This window comes from Microcaecilia unicolor, chromosome 3 (genome assembly GCF_901765095.1).
Source record: "Microcaecilia unicolor chromosome 3, aMicUni1.1, whole genome shotgun sequence".
In the NCBI taxonomy this organism is placed as follows: domain Eukaryota; kingdom Metazoa; phylum Chordata; class Amphibia; order Gymnophiona; family Siphonopidae; genus Microcaecilia; species Microcaecilia unicolor.
In genome coordinates, this window is record NC_044033.1 from 390218516 (window position 1) to 390238792 (window position 20277).

The 20277-nt window shown below is 43.9% G+C and overlaps 1 protein-coding gene across 5 annotated transcripts in view; it reads left to right on the forward strand.

Moving 5' to 3' along the window:
• Window positions 1-16215, forward strand: part of ZNF395 (zinc finger protein 395) — a 72421-nt gene extending 56206 nt beyond the window's left edge. For 4 of the 5 annotated variants that reach the window (XM_030198691.1, XM_030198696.1, XM_030198694.1 and 1 more), the window contains 4 exons: window positions 615-861; window positions 3106-3204; window positions 9691-9788; window positions 13433-16215. In XM_030198691.1, the coding sequence (XP_030054551.1) occupies window positions 615-861; window positions 3106-3204; window positions 9691-9788; window positions 13433-13544 (556 nt within the window). In that variant the 3' untranslated portion in view covers window positions 13545-16215. The remainder of the gene's footprint in view (window positions 1-614; window positions 862-3105; window positions 3205-9690; window positions 9789-13432) is intronic. The other variant, XM_030198695.1, reaches the window with a different exon arrangement.
• The last annotated feature ends 4062 nt before the right edge of the window (window positions 16216-20277 follow it).

Below are 20277 nucleotides of genomic sequence, written 5' to 3' on the forward strand. Positions count from 1 at the left end.
CAATTTAATCGGGTAAGAACCTCTCTTGCCTAGTTAAATCACTTTGAATATCGGGCCCTTAGTACCTAATTTCTATGACATGCAATTCCAAGGGGAGGTTAGTCATGAGAGGTATATAGGCGGGATAGGAGTGTGCAAGGAATTAGGTGTTAAGTTATAGTATACTGTCAGTATCAGGTGGTATTTGGCACAGACATTTCCACCAGGTTTTGACGTGGTGTACACCCAGAATTGGGTACGAATGTGCAGACATGGCAACCCATGCAGTACTGGTGTTATAGAATTGGCGCTTGGTGCCGAAATGTTTTGTGCCTAGGTATTAGTTGCTGTGGTCTTGGACCCCAGGCAGTAAGGATTATGGACCTCTAACCACCTATCAAAAGTGATTGAACTATATAGAGGCTATGGGAGAATGGGCCTCTACTGCTGTGGGCCCTCAGGCCCTGCACTATTGTCCAAATGGTCAGTCCACCCCTGGCCTTTACTGAATTGGGCCCTTAGTGTCATCTACTGAAATTCACAAGGAATGTCACAGGTAGACTTAATCAGAGAAGACAGTAGTTTACATAAGTTTTACTAACATGGACATTTTTTCCCCCTATCGCTATCTTCAGAGATGGCTCAGATTCCAACCAGCATAAGCGAGAGGAAGACTTTTACTACACCGAGGTCCAGGTGAAGGAGGAATTGGAGGCAGAACCGTGCAAAAGTCCCAGCATCATGACTGCTGCCCCAGCATCTGTCATACAGCAGGCCCCAGCCAGGCCTAAGGTACCTACAATGGAGCCCCTGCAGCCCAGTACCCTCAGCCACTCAGCCCCGAGCTCCTTCTGGCACATACATGCAGATCATGCCTACCAGGTAGGCCCTCCACTTTGCCTTTGTATCGCATTCAATAAATTGCCAACTAGTCTTCTAAGAACTGACTTGAAAACAATTTTTATTGCAAACATGACTGGCTTCCATAGGTAGGAATCCTCAAAGCTCTAGGGGCATGGGTTTTGTGGATTTTGATATGCTGGAGGGGGAATCTGTTTTGGTCCTTCAGCTTCTCACTTAGCGTGGCACTTACTTTATGATCTGCTTGAAGGTGCTACAAAACCAGAGCAGCCAAGATTCCCAGTTCCAGTAGGAAAATTGTAGGCCAGTCCTGGATTTCTGACACCATCCTGATGCATTATGGGACAGGCAGCATTAATTTCAGCGGGTGGAATTCAGGACCTCAAATCCCATAATGCTTTAGGATGAAAGTTCAAAACCAGGACTAATCAAAAAGTCTCCCTCCTGGAATTAGATAAATTGGCAGCTTGACAAGCTGGGGAGCCAGGTCAAAACCATGAACAGCTCATAGAAACATGGATTAGGACAACAGATAAGGACCATAATACCTACCTAGTCAGCCTGCGACTCCCTGTATCATTCAGCATTTTAACATCTGAACTTTAGCCTCACAGGACGGTGTCTGACCAGGTCTGTCCTAAGTGCCTGAACCACCCATTGGGGGATAGATTTACTAGTGGTTAGGTCAGAGGTAGCCGGTTCAAATCCCACTGCTGCTCCTTGTGACCTTGGGCAAGTCACTTAGCCCTCCATTGTCTCAGGTTCAAAATTAGATTGTGAGTTCTCCAGGGACAAGGAAATACCCAATGTACCAGAATGTAACTCACCTTGAGCTACTACTGAAAAAAGTGTGAGCAAAATCCAATTAAATAAATAATCCTATTGCATAAAGTGGACCCGCAGTACATAAAGTGTGTAAATGCATCAACGCCTTTTAATAAACCTGCCAAACGCTTGCCGTTGATCCTGTTCTTTTGAATTTGACACCAATTGGTGGTGTTGCACTGCGGTGTCTTACGATCATTTACATCATGTACCTTGAGTCTGCGCCAGTCTCTGCATTGATCCATCATACAATGGGAAAACTGTGTGAGTGGTTTTCTTTCTTTCTTTTGTCTACATTAAATAGAAGAGGATGTGTGGCCCTCCTCGTTTTAAGGGATGTTTCACATCTTGTTTCGTGGTCAGAATCACATGGATTTTGGTCCCCAGTTGCAAAGTTTGGGGGGATGTATCTAAAAGTACAGTGCTTATGCACTTCTGGCTTAATATACTATGGCTTTATTGCAGAGAGATGAATTTACCAGTAAATGGATTAGGGCCTCCACTTTTTTCACAGCATCAGTTTTTTTTTTAATTTTCTAGGACATAGTTTTTGCTTCTCTGCCTGGGTTTGGATGATTCCTGGTTCAGTGGATAGCGAAGGTGTAGGTTCCCTGACTGAGAGACGAGAGAGAGATTATTTATTTTTTAGATTTTGCTCACACCTTTTTCAGTAGTAGCTCAAGGTGAGTTACCTTCAGGCACACTGGATAAGTCTCTGTCCCAGAAGGGCTCACAATCTAAGTTTGTACCTGAGGCCAAACCCCTACACATATATCCAGAATTGTCTTACGATATTTGCTTGTCAAACCACTATCATGCTTTATCATTATCATGTTAACCAAGATCATTATGTAATACTAAATGTCTATTTTCTTATATATTTCCACTATTCATGCTGTATTGTAAGCCACATTGAGCCTGCAAAGAGGTGGGAAAATGTGGGATACAAATGCAATAAATAAACAAACTGGCCACCTCTGGATTTCAAGGCTGGTGCTCTAACCACTAGGCCACTCCAGGACTTCACTATGCAGGACTATGTGGCCCTCCAGCTCTGAGGAGATATTTGTTCATTTAAAAGCAGCAAGATAATTCCATATATCACTTTTTAAAATTAATCTGCGAAAGTGCACTCTAAGGAGAAAGAGATGGTCGGGTTTTCCCCAGTTAAATAATTGTCTTCTGGGAATTCATGGGCAAAAGTGATTAAATCGGAATTTGGTTTAAACCATACCATAGACATTACCCAGGGACTGACCAGTTTTCTTTTTATTGTTTTTGCTTTGAAGAATATGTATTTTTCTTTTTTGGTTGTAATGTATGTAATTCTACCTGTGTGGATTGGTATGTAGGGTATAAACATTTTTAAAAATAAATAATATGACATTTCAGGAGTGGAGACTAACGAGTCTCTCTTCTGTGTTCTCTCTCTTCATCCAGGCTCTGCCGTCCATCCAGATTCCAGTTTCTCCGCACATCTTCACAAGTATCAGCTGGGCTGCTGCGGCTCCTGCTGCTCTCCCTCCTGCCCTGTCTCCGGTAAGTGACTCTGTCTCCTGAGCATTCTTCCCGACATTCTTCCTTCTACCGATTCTCTTCAGCTCTGCCAAGCTTGGCGCTTTCCATACTGCGCTTTTTATTCCAGCATAGAAAGCTTGCTTGCACACAGTTTTGAGAAGAAAGATAGATATTTGGGGAATGGGGGGAGCTGACAACCAAAGAGCGAGTAATCAGCATCTTCTCTTACTGGTAAATCTTGGAACCTAAGAACGTGAGAGAAGCCGTACTGAGTCAGGCTGAGTCAAACTGAGGTCCGCTACCTTGCAGATCCCAGAAAGGAGATCTGCTTTTTTCTTAGTTCATTCAAGCAAAGAAGGGGATAATAGCTGTACACTGCCTTAGATGAATCTCTTCATAAAGGCGGTTAATATAGTAACCTAGATTAATATTTTCAAAGCACTTAGCCTTCCAAAGTTCCATAGGTTTCTATGGAACTTTGGAAGGCTAAGTGCTTTGAAAATATGCCGGATAGTAACATAGTAGATGACGGCAGAAAAAGACCTGCATGGTCCATCCAGTCTGCCCAACAAGATAACTCATATGTGCTACTTTTTGTGTATACCCTACTTTGATTTGTACCTGTGCTCTTCAGGGCACAGACCATATAAGTCTGCCCAGCACTATCCCCGCCTCCCAACCACCAGCCCCGCCTCCCAACCACTGGCTCTGGCACAGGCCGTATAAGTCTGCCCAGCTCTATCCTCGCCTCCCAACCACCGGCTCTGGCACAGACCGTACAAGTCTGCCCAGCACTATCCCCGCCTCCCTACCACCAGCCCCGCCTCCCGATCTTGACTAAGCTCCTGAGGTTAATATATCTAAATAAATAGGGGTGGACCAAACAGACCTCCAGAAACCTATTGAAGGGTGTAAACTTGTTTATTGACAAAGCACCTCATATGTTGGGTCTTTTTCATGTGAAGTGCTTTTGTCATTAAACAAGTTTGCAAGCTTCGTCAATTGCTGCAGGTCTGTTTGGTCCACCCCATACTCTCCCCTTCTTTTATTTTCTTTGCTTTTCTGTCCGTAGGGGTTTTTTTTTCCTGCTTTTAAAAATTTTTTTGGATCTCGTAGTTCATTTCCAGGGATGAGTAGTGGCTCTCCCTCGTCTACCTGGCTAATAATTTTTAATGGACTTCACTTCAAGGAATTTGTCTAAACTTCTACTGAATCCGGCTATGTTGGTCATCTTAACCACCTCTTCCGACTACGTATTCCACCATTTAATTATCACTGGGTGGAAAAACCCTTTCTACGGTTTGTCTTCATCTGCTTGTTGTTAGTTTCATGGAGTGTCTCTCTTGTTTTTGTATTTGACAGGCTAAATAACCGTTCCCTATTTAACTCTTTCACCCAACTCATGATTTTATGAACCTCTATCATATCCTCTGTGTGTCATTTTCTCCAAGCTGAAGAGCTCAAACCTGTTTAGCTTGAGAATTTATCCTAGAACCAGAAGAGTGCTTCCAGGCAGTAAATATAATCGGCAAACAGATACATTAACTATTGTATGTGTGTGGGGGGGGGGGGGGGTTCTCTAGCCCCATAAATTCTAGAACCAAACTATCTTTCAGAACCCAAAAAGGGAATATTGGCCTTTTCTCAACATTCAAAATGTAGAAAGCCATCAGAGCCTGAAGTGCTTCCAAACATACTCAAATTCATAGCCACAAACTAGACAGACAACAAATTCTCCACAAAGTAATGAGTCCAAAGTAGTCCGTTTTACATTCAGCTAAGTATTGCCTCGGGGTACCGTAAAGTTCAGCATTTTTCATCTGGAATGGAAAAACATTTTTGCAAGTGTAACAATTTCTGCTCCACAGGAATAGATGCAGCAGCCTGAATTCTTGAAAACAAAACTTTATATATCTTGTAGTTAAATTCACAGCTTATATATGCAACAGAACGGTACAGAATCCAGAATGTCAATCTCAGGTGGTAGTGAAAATAAATTTAAACATTGCCTCCTTGAAAGATTTCAATAAAGATAAAATTAAAAAAAAAAAAAGCAAAACAAAAACCATTGCCTCCTCAGGTGACACTTTTGCCACAGTCTCTTCTACATAATTTAAACTATAACCACTTAAGCCTTAGCTTCTGTTGATCCTTGTTTTGCAGATCCCAGTTCAGCATTCTGCTCTCTTAGGGGGGTCTTTTACTTATGCATAGCTTGAGTTATCTGCTGCACAGCCCATTTTATTCCTATGGGCTCTGCTGCAGATAACTCAAGCTAAGTTTTAGCAAAAGCCTTAAAGCCTTGCACTTATTAGCTAATACTTTTTGCTCATTTGAATTTTCTTCTTTCTCTTCCACTCTCTGTATTTAGTAGTCTGGTGGCCTTCTGCCTCTTGACACAAAGCTATTTATAACTTTACTTGGGCAAATGCTCAAATAGCATTCATGTTGCATTCTTTCCATTTTATTTCCTGCTAAATGTTAAGGTCTTGATACTGCTTTGCTGAGGCCAGGCAGGATTCTGGCCACCCGGTATTCCTTTCAAGATAGTCAATAAGGGGGCAATTCTATAACAGGGAACCCCAGTGCTGCTCAGAGAGTGTTTTTCTATAACTGCTACTACTTATCATTTCTACAGCACTCTAGACATACACAGTGCTGTACACTTCAACATGAAGAGACAGTCCCTGCTCGACAGGGCTTAAAATCTAATCAGATTCCATTACAGAATAAGTACATAAGTATTGCCATACTGGGACAGACCGAAGGTCCATCAAGCCCAGCATCCTGTTTCCAACAGTGGCCTATCCAGGTCACAAGTACTGGGCAAGATCCCAAAAAGTACAATATGCTGCTTATCCTAGAAATAAGCAGTGGATTTCCCCCATTTTAATAATGGTCTATGGAATTTTCCTTTAGGAAGCCATCCAAACCTTTTTTAAAACCCCACTAAGCTAACTGCTTTTACTACATTCTGTGGCAACGAATTCCACAGTTTAATTGCACGTTGAGTGAAGAAAACGTTTCTCCGGTTTGTTTTAAATGTACTACTTTGTAGCTTCATCACGTGCCCCTTAGTCCTAGTATTTTTGGAAAGAGTAAACAAGCGATTCACGTCTACCCGTTCCATTCCACTCAGACATCCAAGTAAAGTAGTTGGACATGCTAGGGGGCAGTACAGTGGACTTCACATAAAAGATCCCAGGTACACATCTCTCGCTGTGAACCCTCCAAAAAACTTATTGTATCCAACTGTACTCCACTACAGTAGCCCTTATGGCTGCAGGTATCACCTGTATGTAGGTACAGGTTTTTGGTGGGTTTTGGAGGGTTAACACTTTCTACCACAAGTGTAACAGAGTGGGATATGGACCTGGGTCTCCTCCTCTGCAGTGACCACTAAGCTACTCCAGGGACTTGCTTGCTGCTCTAATAGGACTGGCCATAACATCTGGAGCTGTGATAGAGGCTGGTATGTACTGTTTCTTTCACATCTTGGGGGGGGGGGGGGGGTCATTGCCCACTGGGGGAGTAAGCAGGGTTCATGCCTTAATCCCTCCAGTAGTCATCTCATCCTTTGGGGCATATTTTTATGACTTGGGCATGATTGAAAGAGGTATAGAGCAAAACATCTAACTTTTAGTCCTGGACATTTTTGCTTTGTTCCGTTATGGCAGAAAAATGTCCAAGTTTTGAGCACACCTAAATCCACTTTATGCTGCTTTTGAGACGTTTCTCTTTTGAAAATGAGCCCCATAATCGTTGAATCATCAGAAGATGCTCTTGCAACTCTCTTCACAACATATACACTTCCTTATTGTGTGTCCCACCAGATTTTGTTTTTTAAATCTGTGCCTGGCTTTCTGTTGCACAGACTAACAAGTTGAGATCCAGGCAGTGGCGTTCCTAGGGGGGTGGGGTGGGGGGGGTGCGGTCTGCCCCGGGTGCACGCCGCAGGGGTGGGGGGGGGGGGGTGCCGCGCACCTGTCCGCTACCTTCATTCTGTGCTCCCTCTGCCCCGGAACAGGTTACTTCCTGTTCCGGGGCAGAGGGTGCATGGAAACGAATGAAGCGGACAGGCGCGCGGCCCCCCCCCCCCAAAGCGGCGTGCACCCGGGGGTTCCTTCGCCAGGGGGGGAGGGTCCCGCTGCATCTGGGGGGGGGGGGGGCGCTGCACCCGGGCGGCGGGGCGCATCGGCGATCTGCCCCGGGTGTCAGCCCCCCTAGGAACACCACTGGATCCAGGGACATCAGCATTCAAATCTCACTGCTGCTCCTTACCTCATGTACCAACTTAGATTGTGAGCCCTGCAAGGAAAGAAAAACACCTAATGTACCTGAATGTAACTCAATTTGAATTACTGAGAAAGATGTGAGTTAAATCTGAACTTTCACCAAATCCTGGACCATAGAAATATTGAAGTGGGGTATCATTTCCCTGGGGGTGCTCTCTAGAGACTGCAGGGCTGAGGATGAAAATATGTGAATTGGAACTGCAATCTAGGTTGTGAAACTTTACTTGTAATAGTCTGAAGCTGTAACAACACATAGATATTATCTGCTAGGGCAGGAGTCTCAATGTCCGGTCCTCGGGGACTACAAACCAGTCAGGTTTTCAAGATATCCAGTAATGGATACATCTGAGAGAGATTTGCTTGTTCACTGCCCCCATTGTGTGCAAATCTCTCTTGTAACATGAGTTTATCTTGTTGGGCAGACTGAATGGACCGTTCAGGTATTTATCTGCCGTCGTTTACTATGTTACTATGTTATATATAATCATCTACTGAGTAAATATCTTATTTTAGTTAGACCTGGTATCCATGAATATAGTAACTGTTACTCTCTGCTTGATGTATCAAAATCTCTTTATTCAAAAACTTAGATTTACATAAAGATACCTTCCCACAATCTTAACCACACACTCTTCTCATTCACACCAGTCTAATAAAACCATATTTAATATCCCTCTATCCCTAGAGTTTCACAATCCAGCCATTGTAATAAACAGTCACATGTAGTTTGACACCCTATAGTGTAGTTCATAAAAGTTCAATGGATATCCCTCCACATATCTTCTATAATGTAGTTGTCAATATATAGATAAACAGTATTAAGGATCCTCCTTCGATGACACATGCCACTATAGGTATTATTTCAAAATGTCCATACAGCTTTTTTTTATTTTTTTTTTAACTCCAGCTCATGAGGGCACTGTTACGTCCTGCAGCTGCTTCTTCCCTTTTTTATTCGGGCAAACTTATGTCGCCTCAGTAATATCTTCTCTGTTAGTATGTTTTCTTGCACTACTGCATTAACTCCGATTTTCTTGTTTTGCAGTCACTGCCTTCTTTGTGAAACCCGACAGTCGCTGCTTGTTGCTAAGCGTTGTCAGGGGTTCAACTACAAAGTGCAGTACTTTTTGAAAGAGTGAAAAATTGATTCATCTCCACTAAACAGGACAGGGCTCCAGCTTACAGAAGACAGGGATATGGTAGAGGCCTATAAAATCCTGAGCAGCATGGAGTGGGTTGAATAAGGAATGGTCATTTACCCTTTCAGATAGCTGTAAGACTAGTGATCATTCCATGAAACTAATAGGTAGCATGTTTTAAAACAATTAAGATAATGTGTTGCTTCACTCAGTGTACAATTGAACTGTGGAATGTGTTGTTGGAATTTGCAGAGTTTAATTTGGATTTAGCCATAGTTCATGTGGATATAAACAATAAGGAATGGGTCATATATAAGTACATAAGTGTTGCCATACTGGGACAGACCAAAGGTCCACCAAGCCCAGCATCCTGTTTCCAACAGTGGCCAATCCAGGTCACAAATACCTGGCAAGATACCAAAAAAGTACAAAACATTTTATACTGCTTATCCCAGAAATAGTGGATTTTCCCCAAGTCCATTTAATGGTCTATGGACTTTTCCATTAGGAATCCGGCCAAACCTTTTTAAAACTCTGCTAAGCTAACCGCCTTTACCACATTCTCTGGTAACGAATTCCAGAGTTTAATTACATGTTGAGTGAAGAAAATTCCTCCGATTTGTTTTAAATTTACTACATAGTAGCTTCATTGCTTGCCCCCTAGTCCTCCTATTTTTGGAAAGCGTAAACAAACGCTTCACTTGTACCCGTTCAATTCCACTCATTATTTTATAGACCTCTATCATATCTCCCCTCAGCTGCCTTTTCTCCAAGCTGAAGAGCCCTAGCCACTTTAGCCTTTCCTCATAGGGAAGTTGTCCCATCCCCTTTATCATTTTTATTGCCCTTCTCTTGGAATCTGCCTGGTTACTTGTGATAGGGTGCTGGACTTGGTAGTTCTTAGTGCATGTGCCTGATTACAGGTTGTAGGAGAACTGCCACATGGTGGGACACTGGGTGTGTTTGTGCTAATTCAATCCTGAGTATCTGCTGTGCACAAGAGTATTTCAAACAGGGTTGAGATCCTCTGGCTCTTAATGTAATATCTTCCAAATTCTGCCCATCTCCCTCAGATTCGCAGTCGATCCCTGAGTTTGAGTGAGCAGCAGCCAGCAGCAGTGAAATCGCAACCGACTGTGACTTCTCCTCCCAGAGCTCACAGTGGCACCAGGTGAGAATTTTGTCCATGGCCCCAAAAGTATGCATATCTGTGTGGGGAGATGTGTGTTGGTGCTATGAAAATTGCCTGTGAAGAAGCATCAGTGTTTACGCTGTTGTGGTGTGCATGTGGAGGATAATTTTTATCACAGAGCACCTAGGCTGTGTAAGGAGTGGCCTAGTGGTTAGGGTGGTGGACTTTGGTCCTGGGGAACTGAGGAACTGAGTTCGATTCCCACTTCAGGCACAGGCAGCTCCTTGTGACTCTGGGCAAGTCACTTAACCCTCCATTGCCCCATGTAAGCCGCATTGAGCCTGCCATGAGTGGGAAAGCGTGGCGTACAAATGTAAAAAAAATTAAAAAAAATACCATCTCCGAGGTGAGTGGATTTATAACACATACACACACATCTCTCATCTCAAACCTTCATCCCTGGGATCAACCTGTGTACCTCTTTGTAGGAGCCAGCGCTGTGAGTATTGAGCAAATTTCTTCTCGTTGTGTCTGGGGATAATTTGGAGGTGCTAAAACACAATATTGTCTCTTTTTGTAAGGTTGGCAACCTTTTTGTAAGGTTGATTAGTGCAGCGGGCTTTGATCCTGGTGACCTGGGTTCGATTCCCACTGCAGCTCCTTGTGATCTTGGGCATGTCACTTAACCCTCCATTGCCCCAGGTACAAAAACCTAAGATTGTGAGCCCTCTAGGGACAGAGAAAGTACCTGCATAATAAATGTGTACAGTGCTGTGTACATCTAGTAGTGTTATAGAAATGATTAGTAGTAGTATGTGCCAGACAATTTAATACACACCTATTTCTGGGCATAAAGTGCTGTTTACATGCAAGGAGTCCAATAAAATTCCCCCCAATGTGTATTCCATTATCATAATGAATAATTCTATTTATTTATTTGCCAGCATTCCCTATCCTGCAGTTAGTGCCCTAAGATACTGGGACCCTCTAGTTGAGTTTCCTAAACTAAAACTTCTTTTGCCTTCAGTGTCTTCACATCCTCCACCCAACCAGTGGCTGCAGAATCCAGCCTAGTGTGTCAGAGTATGGTGCCACTAAGGCAAATTGTAAATATCATATCTCTGTTGCTGCCTGTTATGATGTATTATTTGTGCTGACATTTTATCTTATTTCTGTTCTGCTGTGCTGTCTTAACGTAGGAAAATAAAGAGCATGTGGCCCACCTATACTATCTAATATCCCTTCCTCATCTTTAGAGATCCCATGTAATTGTCTCAAGCTTGTTTCAATTCAGATACAGTTCTCGTCTTCACCTCTCTTTCCATGAAGAAGTATTTCCTCAGGTTACTTCTGAGCAGTGGCGTAGCAAGTGGGGGGGCGGGAGGGGCGGTCCGCTCTGGGTGTCAGCTCAGGGGAGGTGCTCCCTACCAGCTCCCGCACCCTACCTTTAAAAAGAATATCTGAATCCGAGGCGAGGCGCAGCGCCTCGTGCCTGCCCTGCATGTAAAAGAAATGTGGACCGTCGGGCCTTCTCTCGCTCTATCTGTCCCACCCTCCGCTGACGCAACTTCCTATTTCCGCAAGGTCAGGACAGATAGAGCGAGGGAAGGCCCGACGGTCCACATTTCTTTTACGTGCAGGGCAGGCGCGAGGCGCTGCGCCTCGCCTCGGATTCCGATATTCTTTTTAAAGGTAGGGTGCGGGAGCTGGTCGGGGGGGAGGGGGGTGTCGATGCTCTGAGGGGGGGTGTCATCATGCTGCACCCGGGGGGGGGGGTGCAACGGCGAACCGCCCCGCCCCAGGTGGCAGCCCCCCCTGCTACGCCACTGCTTCTGAGTCTATCCTCTTTCATCCTATTTCCCCTCATTTCCTTACATCTGAAAGAGATTCACCTCCTGTACATTTATACCACATAGATATTTAAATGCTTCTATCTTATCTCCCTTCTCCAGCCTGTCTTTCAAAGTATACATATTGAGATCTTTACATCTATCCCCATATACTTTGACAAAGACCACTAACCATTTTAGTAGCCACACACCCCCCCCCCCCCCCCCCCCAACCGGTCTCCAGAATTGTACACAGTACTCTAAATGAGGTCTCGCTAGAGTCTTGTACAGTCACTATTACGTTTTTTTTTTTTTTCCTGCTGGTCATTCCTCCCCCTATGCACCCAAGCATCCTTCTGGCTTTTTTTTTTTTTTTTAGTATGTATTTTTCTGTTACTGTGTCATGTTGGTCCCATTTGTTAGCTTTCAATTTGCACTATTTCCAATTTTATCTCATTGTATTCCTGCTTGTATTTGGCCTTTTTTTTTTGCTATTATGTTGTTAACAAAATTGTAAGTTTTATGTCAAGTTGGACCTGCTGTACACCACCACATTTATTTATTTATTTATTTATTACATTTGTACCCCGCGCTTTCCCACACAATGCAGGGCTCAATGCGGCTTACATAGTAATTTGAAATACAAAGTTAAGAATAGAATTTTCAATAAAACAGGAGTAAAAAGGAGTGGAGGAGTGGCCTAGTGGTTAGGGTGGTGGACTTTGGTCCTGGGGAACTGAGGAACTGAGTTCGATTCCCACTTCAGGCACAGGCAGCTCCTTGTGACTCTGGGCAAGTCACTTAACCCTCCATTGCCCCATGTAAGCCGCATTGAGCCTGTCATGAGTGGGAAAGCGGGGTACAAATGTAACAAAAATAAATAAAATAAAACAACGTAAAGTCGGGCTTAGTAGTGTATGATAAGTTGAGCTAGATAATATATGACTAGGATAAAAGAGGGTAGATAGGATAGTGTAATTTGAGAGAAAAGGGGTAAGGAGGGATAAAATTAAGGAGAGATGGAAAGAGAAGGATGGGAGGTTGGTATTTAAGTCAGAACAGAATTGGGAGTGGAGGTTGGCAAGATTAGGTTGGGGCATTAGGGTAGGCTTGCTTAAAGAGATGAGTTTTCAACATTTTTCTAAAGGGCAAGAAGTCGTTTATTAATCGGATTGGTCTGGTTAGAGCATTCCAAAGCTGGCTGCCCAAAAAGGAGAAACTGGTTGCGTAGTAGGTCTGGTGTTTAATTTCTCTACAATTGGGAAAGGTGTAGGTTAAGATAAGTTCGTCTTTGCATTTTTCTTTTAAAAAGATTTGTGCACGCTCAGGGTGTGAACATTTGATGCTGCACTAGAGTTGTGAATCAAAATGGTGCAGGCTGAAGCATGCGGGCTGCCGCTGTGCCTCTTCCTGATTGGCTGTAGATGCAGAGTCTGTTACGTGCTGCTGCATTGTCCTTGGAAGCCGGCACAGGATGGCTCAGTACAGCAAATGGTCTCATTTGAATAGCTGTATTTTCCCCCTTAAAATGGCAACATTTTTTTGTTCTGTTTATTGAGGGGTGGATTCTTTTTGGTCTTAATTTCCTTTCATTTTCTGTTGCAATGTATTTTACTTATTTGTTGTTTTTTTGCATGTTTTGAATGACCTATTCAGAAATTTGTTTTCAGTGTTAATAGGCATGTTCCCGCTCTTTAGGTGACTAATGGCACATATGTAGTTTGTGGATCTGTGCAGTTCCCCTATATTCCGGTTTACTTGTATTCACAATGATGGAAGTGGTTGAGTAGAAGGCTTGAAGATGTCTGTCACTGCAGGAGAGCGAGTGACCTCTCCCCTCTTGTTCTTTTGCAGGAAAGTTCGAGGTGAAGCTAAAAAGTGCCGTAAGGTTTACGGTATTGAGCACAGGGACCAGTGGTGCACAGCCTGCCGGTGGAAGAAGGCCTGTCAGAGGTTTTTGGACTGAGCCAGGAACATGTCACAAGTTCTCGCATTCTTTTGGGGGGCTTCTATACAGCACTTACCATATCCAGGCCTCTAGGTCTTCATTGGATGTGCTTCTGAGAAACACCTGGAGAGCAAAAGACTTTTTGCAAGTGTAAATTTCAAGCTGTATATAATGTTGCCAAACTTTCTTCTTTTTTTTTTTTTTTTAAATTGACACAAAGAAAATGTTCCTTTTTTATAGCCTGAAGAAGGGTGGAAAAGTTCATAGCTTGATTTTTTTAAAGAGAATTTACATGAAGGTGCAGAGACCAAAGTGTACAGCAAACTTTTTATCAGTTACTGCAGTTTTATGGACCATGAGGAGGTTCATTACCGAGCTGCAAGTTCAGCAGCAATGGTTGGTGACACAGAACCTTGGAGGCTCACAGAGGACGGGTCCTCACTAAGTCATTAGCTGGCCTTCATCAAGACTCGGCCATGATGCTGATAGGAAAGATCACGCTCTTGCTAGACCTTGCATCATCATCATCATGTCAGTCTTGCTCAAACAGCGGGATGTAGTGCATACTGGTGAAATGGGAGAGAAGGGGCCAGCCTAGCAGTTAGAGCAGTGGGTAAAGACACTGGGATTCTAATCTCAGTTCCCCTTTGTCCTCCACTGACAATCCTTGTGACCTTGGGCAAGTCCCTTCCCCCCCCCCCCCCCCCCCCCCTCCATTCTATAACCTGATGCCTAAATTAAAGTGTCATTACCATGCTAAAATTTATAGAATGCTAGCTCTTATGCGAGTAAGTGTACACTTGCGCACTGAAGTTCCTGTGACGATGTGTGCAAGTCACTTTTGTGCTTAAATGCAAGGGGGGAGGAGCATAGGCAGGACCGACATTTACATGCGTAACTTACAGAATACTGTCAGTTATGTGCTTAAGTACCGCGTTTAGACCTTCTATTGACATGGTGTAAGTGTGTGAGCCTAAATGTAGGCACATTGATGCTGACTCGTTAGTATTCTATAATGGAATCTTGGGTGCCTGGATGTTCTAGAATTTCAGACACCTAAATTGTGGCACCCAGTCACAGAATCACCTCTTTATCTCTCATTGCCTTAAGGAACCCAATTAGATTGTAAGCCCTTTTGGGCATTGACATGTTATACCTGAATACTAAGAATGTAGCAAAAGTAGATAAATATCTAAGCGCAAAAATGTTCAGAATGCAAAGCACTAAAATCTCATTTACCAGGTCAGTCTGTTGTGTTCAGCTCTGCTTCCATACGGTGTGTACCACTCCACTAATTCCTTGGGTAAAAAAGTTCTGTTGGCACTGTGCCTGCTGGAACAGGTTTACTATGGCAATTGGTGGAAAGCTTTGGTAATGCAAGGCCAGTGGTCACCTGGGTTACTACTTAAACGTGTACCATGAATCCACCCTGTCTCTGTCTCCTGAAGAAATGTCCAGTACCCATTTGCTTGAGGGCTTGTGCTGTGCTCATTTGTACCAATGCATCATGCAGATATTGCTGCAGACTGGCCATGACAAAATATTGCATATCAGTAGTTTTTAGAGGGTCAGGGGAGTTTTGCTTTAGTGTCTGTGTATGAGCAGCTTCTGGAGAAACCAAAGCTCTTTGACTTGGTCAGACTGTTGAAAAGGTGCTGACATCTATTTGGTTCTCCTACAATATATTGCAGGTAGCTATCTGTCTCTTTTGGAGGACTGGGGTTTGCCAAGGCAGCTTTTATTAGAGGTTGGACAACTCAGATATGATTTGGCTGCTATATGGGTAGGAGTTTGAGTAAGAGGTGCATATGGAGTTTTCAAATGCTATTTACCTGGTAAGTCCCAACTTGACTGGGTGAAAAGAGCTTTCTGAAAATTACTCACCCTTAACCTGGCTAAAATTTTGATTGTGAGTTTTATTATTATTGTAAGCTGTGAATCTGATAGCAGGAGACATTTCGAGGGCTATGTACTGGTTGAGGGAGGAAAACAATGCATGCAGATTGAATATCTAATTCTGTGTGCATCGTTTTCCATTGAAATAGTACCTGTAGAAAAAGCAGATGCAGATTTCAGAGTCAAAACATGTGTCTACTTTTCCTTTGAAAATTGGTGTAAAAATCAGGAGTGAAAAGAACCCGTGTGCTGTGCAGCAGTGCAGGCAGGGAGACCTTACATGTAAGTTATGGTTTCTCTCAGCGCTGAGCCCTGCAGTGGTTGACAGAGGAGTAACTTCGGAGCCCTCTGCACCTTCTGCTGTATGTGCACATTAAGAGGCTCCACATGGCAGCTCAACCCAATCCTATTTGTAACCATCTTTCCCAAATTAGTTGAAGCTAATGAAAGATAGAAGCAATGAAGAATGTTCAGTTATTATTTTAGAAGTTATTTCGAACCTGGACTGAGTCTGGATTTGAATGTACTTTTGGTCAGAGAACTTAAGAGGACAGTGCAGTCCAGTTAAACCGTGGGCAATCCACCAGGGTCATCGTTCCTTGGACTGTGGTCCTGTCAAGAGGATATTTTGCAATAGTGTGTTGAAGAGGTGTAGGCCTCGTTGGCTGCTTGGCTTCTAGCCTCACAAAATATATCTGTTTAGTGAGAACATGTGTGTGGTGTTCTTTACCTTGCTGATCTCAGAATGTTATCTTCTTATCTATTATTTCGGAAACAACTGAAGACCTATTTGGGGGTTTTTTTTAATTCTTTATCAAGGCAGTTTTTTTATATAGCTTTTTTTTATCTTTTTCATTCTGTTGGCTATTTTGAATAACTTAAACTGCAATTTGATGTTATCCACTTTGAACCTATATAAGAGAGTTGGTGGACTATAGCCATCATTAGCATTACCAGACACAAATACAGTGATTGGTCCAAAGCTGTGCAACTCCTTTTTAAAGAATCATCATGCAATACTGGCTTCTTCTAGCAGACTGACATATTTTATGGCACAAGCTTGGTACATGAGAGCCTATAAGCTTCTCATACTCTGAAGCCATTCGTGGCGGCTGATATGGTTTGTCCTCCCTGCGCCACGTTTTGTGAGTTGGCGTGTGCCTGCCTGCAGGTATTGTACAGTGCACTAGTCTGAGACACAGATGACCACCAGCAGTTGAAGTTTTCCTAGAGATTAGCAAACTGCTAAATGCAGCAGCTTTTGAAATCTTAATGATAGTTGCAGACTTAGTGGATTAACTGAAGCTTCACATACAGCTGGGAAATCGCTCATACATACATCAGATTTTGTAGTGTAGCGGGCAGTGCATGCAAATCTATCCCATGAATATTTATTGTCTATTGATTGAAAAACCCAAACGGCTGGGGTCCCCAAGGATGGGTTTGGGAAACTTCTGCTCTAGGTCAAAGATGTGGTCATCCAAGTTGAATCTCCTGCTGCAGTGCTTCTCGGTCCTCTCCAGGAGGCACAACTTGTCTGTCTGGTTTCCAGGATTATTACAATGAATATGTATGAAGTAATTTACATACACTGGAAACCCAACTGGCTAGGTGTTCTTCCAGGACAGGATTGAGAAGCACTAGGCTATTAAATAAAGATAAAATTTAGTTGAAGGAGAAACCAATATCCAAATTCCGGATTGATGCTTAATTTTCACATTTTTGTAAGAGTGTGTGTGTATGTGTGTCTATATGTGTGTGTGTATATACAATCTAATTTTTAAAAAAATAAATCTCAGAATTACTACAGTCCCTGCTCGACAATTTGCATCATATGCCAAACTGGCTTGTGTAAGCGGGGGATAGCATGGGAGTTTCCTGCTGTGGATGAGAGACAAGGTATCCAGCCACTTTAGCGTTAGACTTGACACCTTTTATGATGGAGTAAAGGGCCGTCTTTAGCAATGCTGGGCTTTGTAGCACATTTTGTTTGCTGTTTTCAGTGCGTGCAGTTCTGAGCCTCATACATATTTGAACTAGGACGCGATGTAACACTGATATTATAGAGATAAGCTATATTTAAACTGCTGATTGCTTCACAATAGAGATTGATGCCAAGCAAAGGTTAAAGGTGAATGATTATGTAGTTCTTGTTCTCTTCGCTTTCAGGCGTCTCTCAGATTTGAGCTGCTTCAGTGTGATTTGGCTAGTTTGGAGGAGGGAGGGTAAGAGAGGGAAAAGTAATCTTGGGCTCCCTCTGTGTATGTCTAGTCATGTAGTGCCTCCATTGCAGGTGCTTAGCCAGACCTCAATTTTTTTTTTGGGGGGGGTGGAGGGCACATTTTGCCCCACTTTCCCGCTGCTCTTTGCCTCTGCCGCAACCCCACATAACTGGGTTGACGGGGGTCCCCAAGGACCCGCCAGCAGAAGCCTTCCTCCAACACTGTTCGCTTCCATGTTGCCTGCCCTGCTTCCCCCCCATGGCGCGCATGCTCGATTTTAATGAAATTGAGCACGCGCAAAGCCTCGCACGTGCTCAATTTCACTAAAACCGTGCTTGTGCATGGGGGGGTGGGGTGGGGAAGCAGGGCCCGCAGCGTGGCAGGGGACAGTACTGGCATGGCTTGAGGATCCTTGCCAACCAAACCAGCAGAACTTGGGGGGCCCAAGCCCCCATGGTCCCCCCGTGGCTATGCCACTGCTCCATTGTATGTAAATGTCTCTCATGCATCTTCTTTGTGGATATCTTGAAAACCAGACTGGCTGGGGGTTTCCTGAGGACTGAGTTGGGAATGTTGGTCTAGTCCAAGGAGGTTTAATTGACAGGAGACGGCGTCACGTGACAAAGCTTGAAGCCATAGCCACTATCTTGATACAAGCAAAGCAAACTATTGGTCCATGCCAATCCACACATAGGCTGTCTTTATTTCTAATAAGTGTTTGCTATTGTTTTGGGTGACTCAATATGGCAGCAGGCTCCACCTACTGGCTTCAGGCCAGATAATGGGCTAAGCACGCTCCTGCCATCTCTTGTCAATTATACCGCCTTAGTCTAGTCAGTTGGTCAGATTAGTTTACATATGAGTATTCTTCACTGCAGTTTGAGGCTTTTGGCCGGGCCCTTACTTTGTTAGTGGATCTGAGGGAATAGGTTCCAACCGAAAACAAAGATGTACACCAGTGGGGAACTGAGGAACTGAGTTAGATTCCCACTTCAGGCACAGGCAGCTCCTTGTGACTCTGGGCAAGTCACTTAACCCTCCATTGCCCCATGTAAGCCGCATTGAGCCTGCCATGAGTGGGAAAGCGCGGGGTACAAATGTAACAAAAAAAATCTGCTTTGTTGATAAAACTTCTTGTAGAAAACCCAACATGGCTACATTTTGGCAAACGCCTGTATCAGAGGAATGACAAATCACCACATATACAAATAAAATGAAATGAAAACATCTGAAGTTGAAAGGCAGCATCTAAATCATGAGCAGTGTCATTTAAAACGCTTCGATTCAGACATTTTAAATTTCATTTTATCTGGTGGTGATTTGTCATTCCCCTGATACAGGCGTTTGCTGAAACGTGGCCATGTCTGGTTTTGTACAAGAAGTTTTTATCAACAAAGCAGATTTTACCATACTGGTTTACTTCTTTGTTTTTGTTTGAGACCTATTCTCTCTGATCTACTTTACCGTTTGTGTCGCCTGTCTCTACTTTTTTTCCGTCCTTACTTTTGTTAGGCCAGGACAAATGTTTCACTGCTTGCACCAATACTGTATCAAATGTGCTACACAGTCTTGTGTTAAAGATTGTCCTGCACCAAGGTAGTCTGCGAGAGACTTCCGAGGCTGGGCTGGCAGCAGGGACTTTAGAAGGTCACAGATGGCAATAAAATATGGCCTCAGCTGTGCCATTTTCTAAGAGAGGAACTCCCTCCTTATCTCAGGATTCAAACTTCTCAGCATAAGACCGTTCCAAGGCTGCAGTTTCAGGCATGTGCAAGGCTGTCATAGCGCTTGCTTGCACTTAAAACTGGGAAGTTGCAGTCTTTAACCTTGAGGACATACATAATGAGAAACCTCTACAGTATTGTAAATAAACATGGGGGGGGGGGGGGTTGCTAGCTGAAAGCTGGGTTTAAATTTAATGTTCCTTTTGTACAAAAAGAATTCAAACATTGGGGGGTCGATATTCAAAGTGGTTTAAGCAGGGAGGAGATGCTTCTGCTCATTTAAACCCTGATCAGCGGGCTGAGAGGGGATATTCAGCAGCACTTGACCAGGTACTGCCACTCAATATCTCCTCTGACCGCTGTGGCACTATCTGGTTAGTACCGTGGTGGTTTGTGGGTGTACGAGGAAGATATGCGGGCTCCAGTGACATTCAGTATCAGTGCCTGCATACCTAAACTGGGCAGATAGACTACACAAAAAGCAGGTATGCAGATTCTGGCACTCAGGGGCAGCAGAATACCTTTTTGTTTGGGGAGGGGACCAAGCGCTACCCCCCTCCCCAAGTTCTGGCCCCAGCTCCAGCATCTCCCCTTCCCTTATCTACCATCCCATAGAACACACTTGGCATCCAGCATCTTTCCTTTCCTACCTCTGAAACCCCCTCCTCCCCACCCCCCCACTCCAGGTCTCTAGCATCTTTTTCCTTCTCCCCACTACCTTACCTACCTCCCCTGGGATGGCGACACTCCACACTCCAGTTGACATAACACCAAAAGCATCGAGGCAAGCGCGCTAAGGGCCTTGAGCATCTGCATGCCTAAGGCCTGCCGGCTCCCCCTTTCCCCCTCCAAAATTGGAACTTCGGAGGGGGCAGGAGCCAGCAAGCCTTGAACATGCAGAGATGCTCA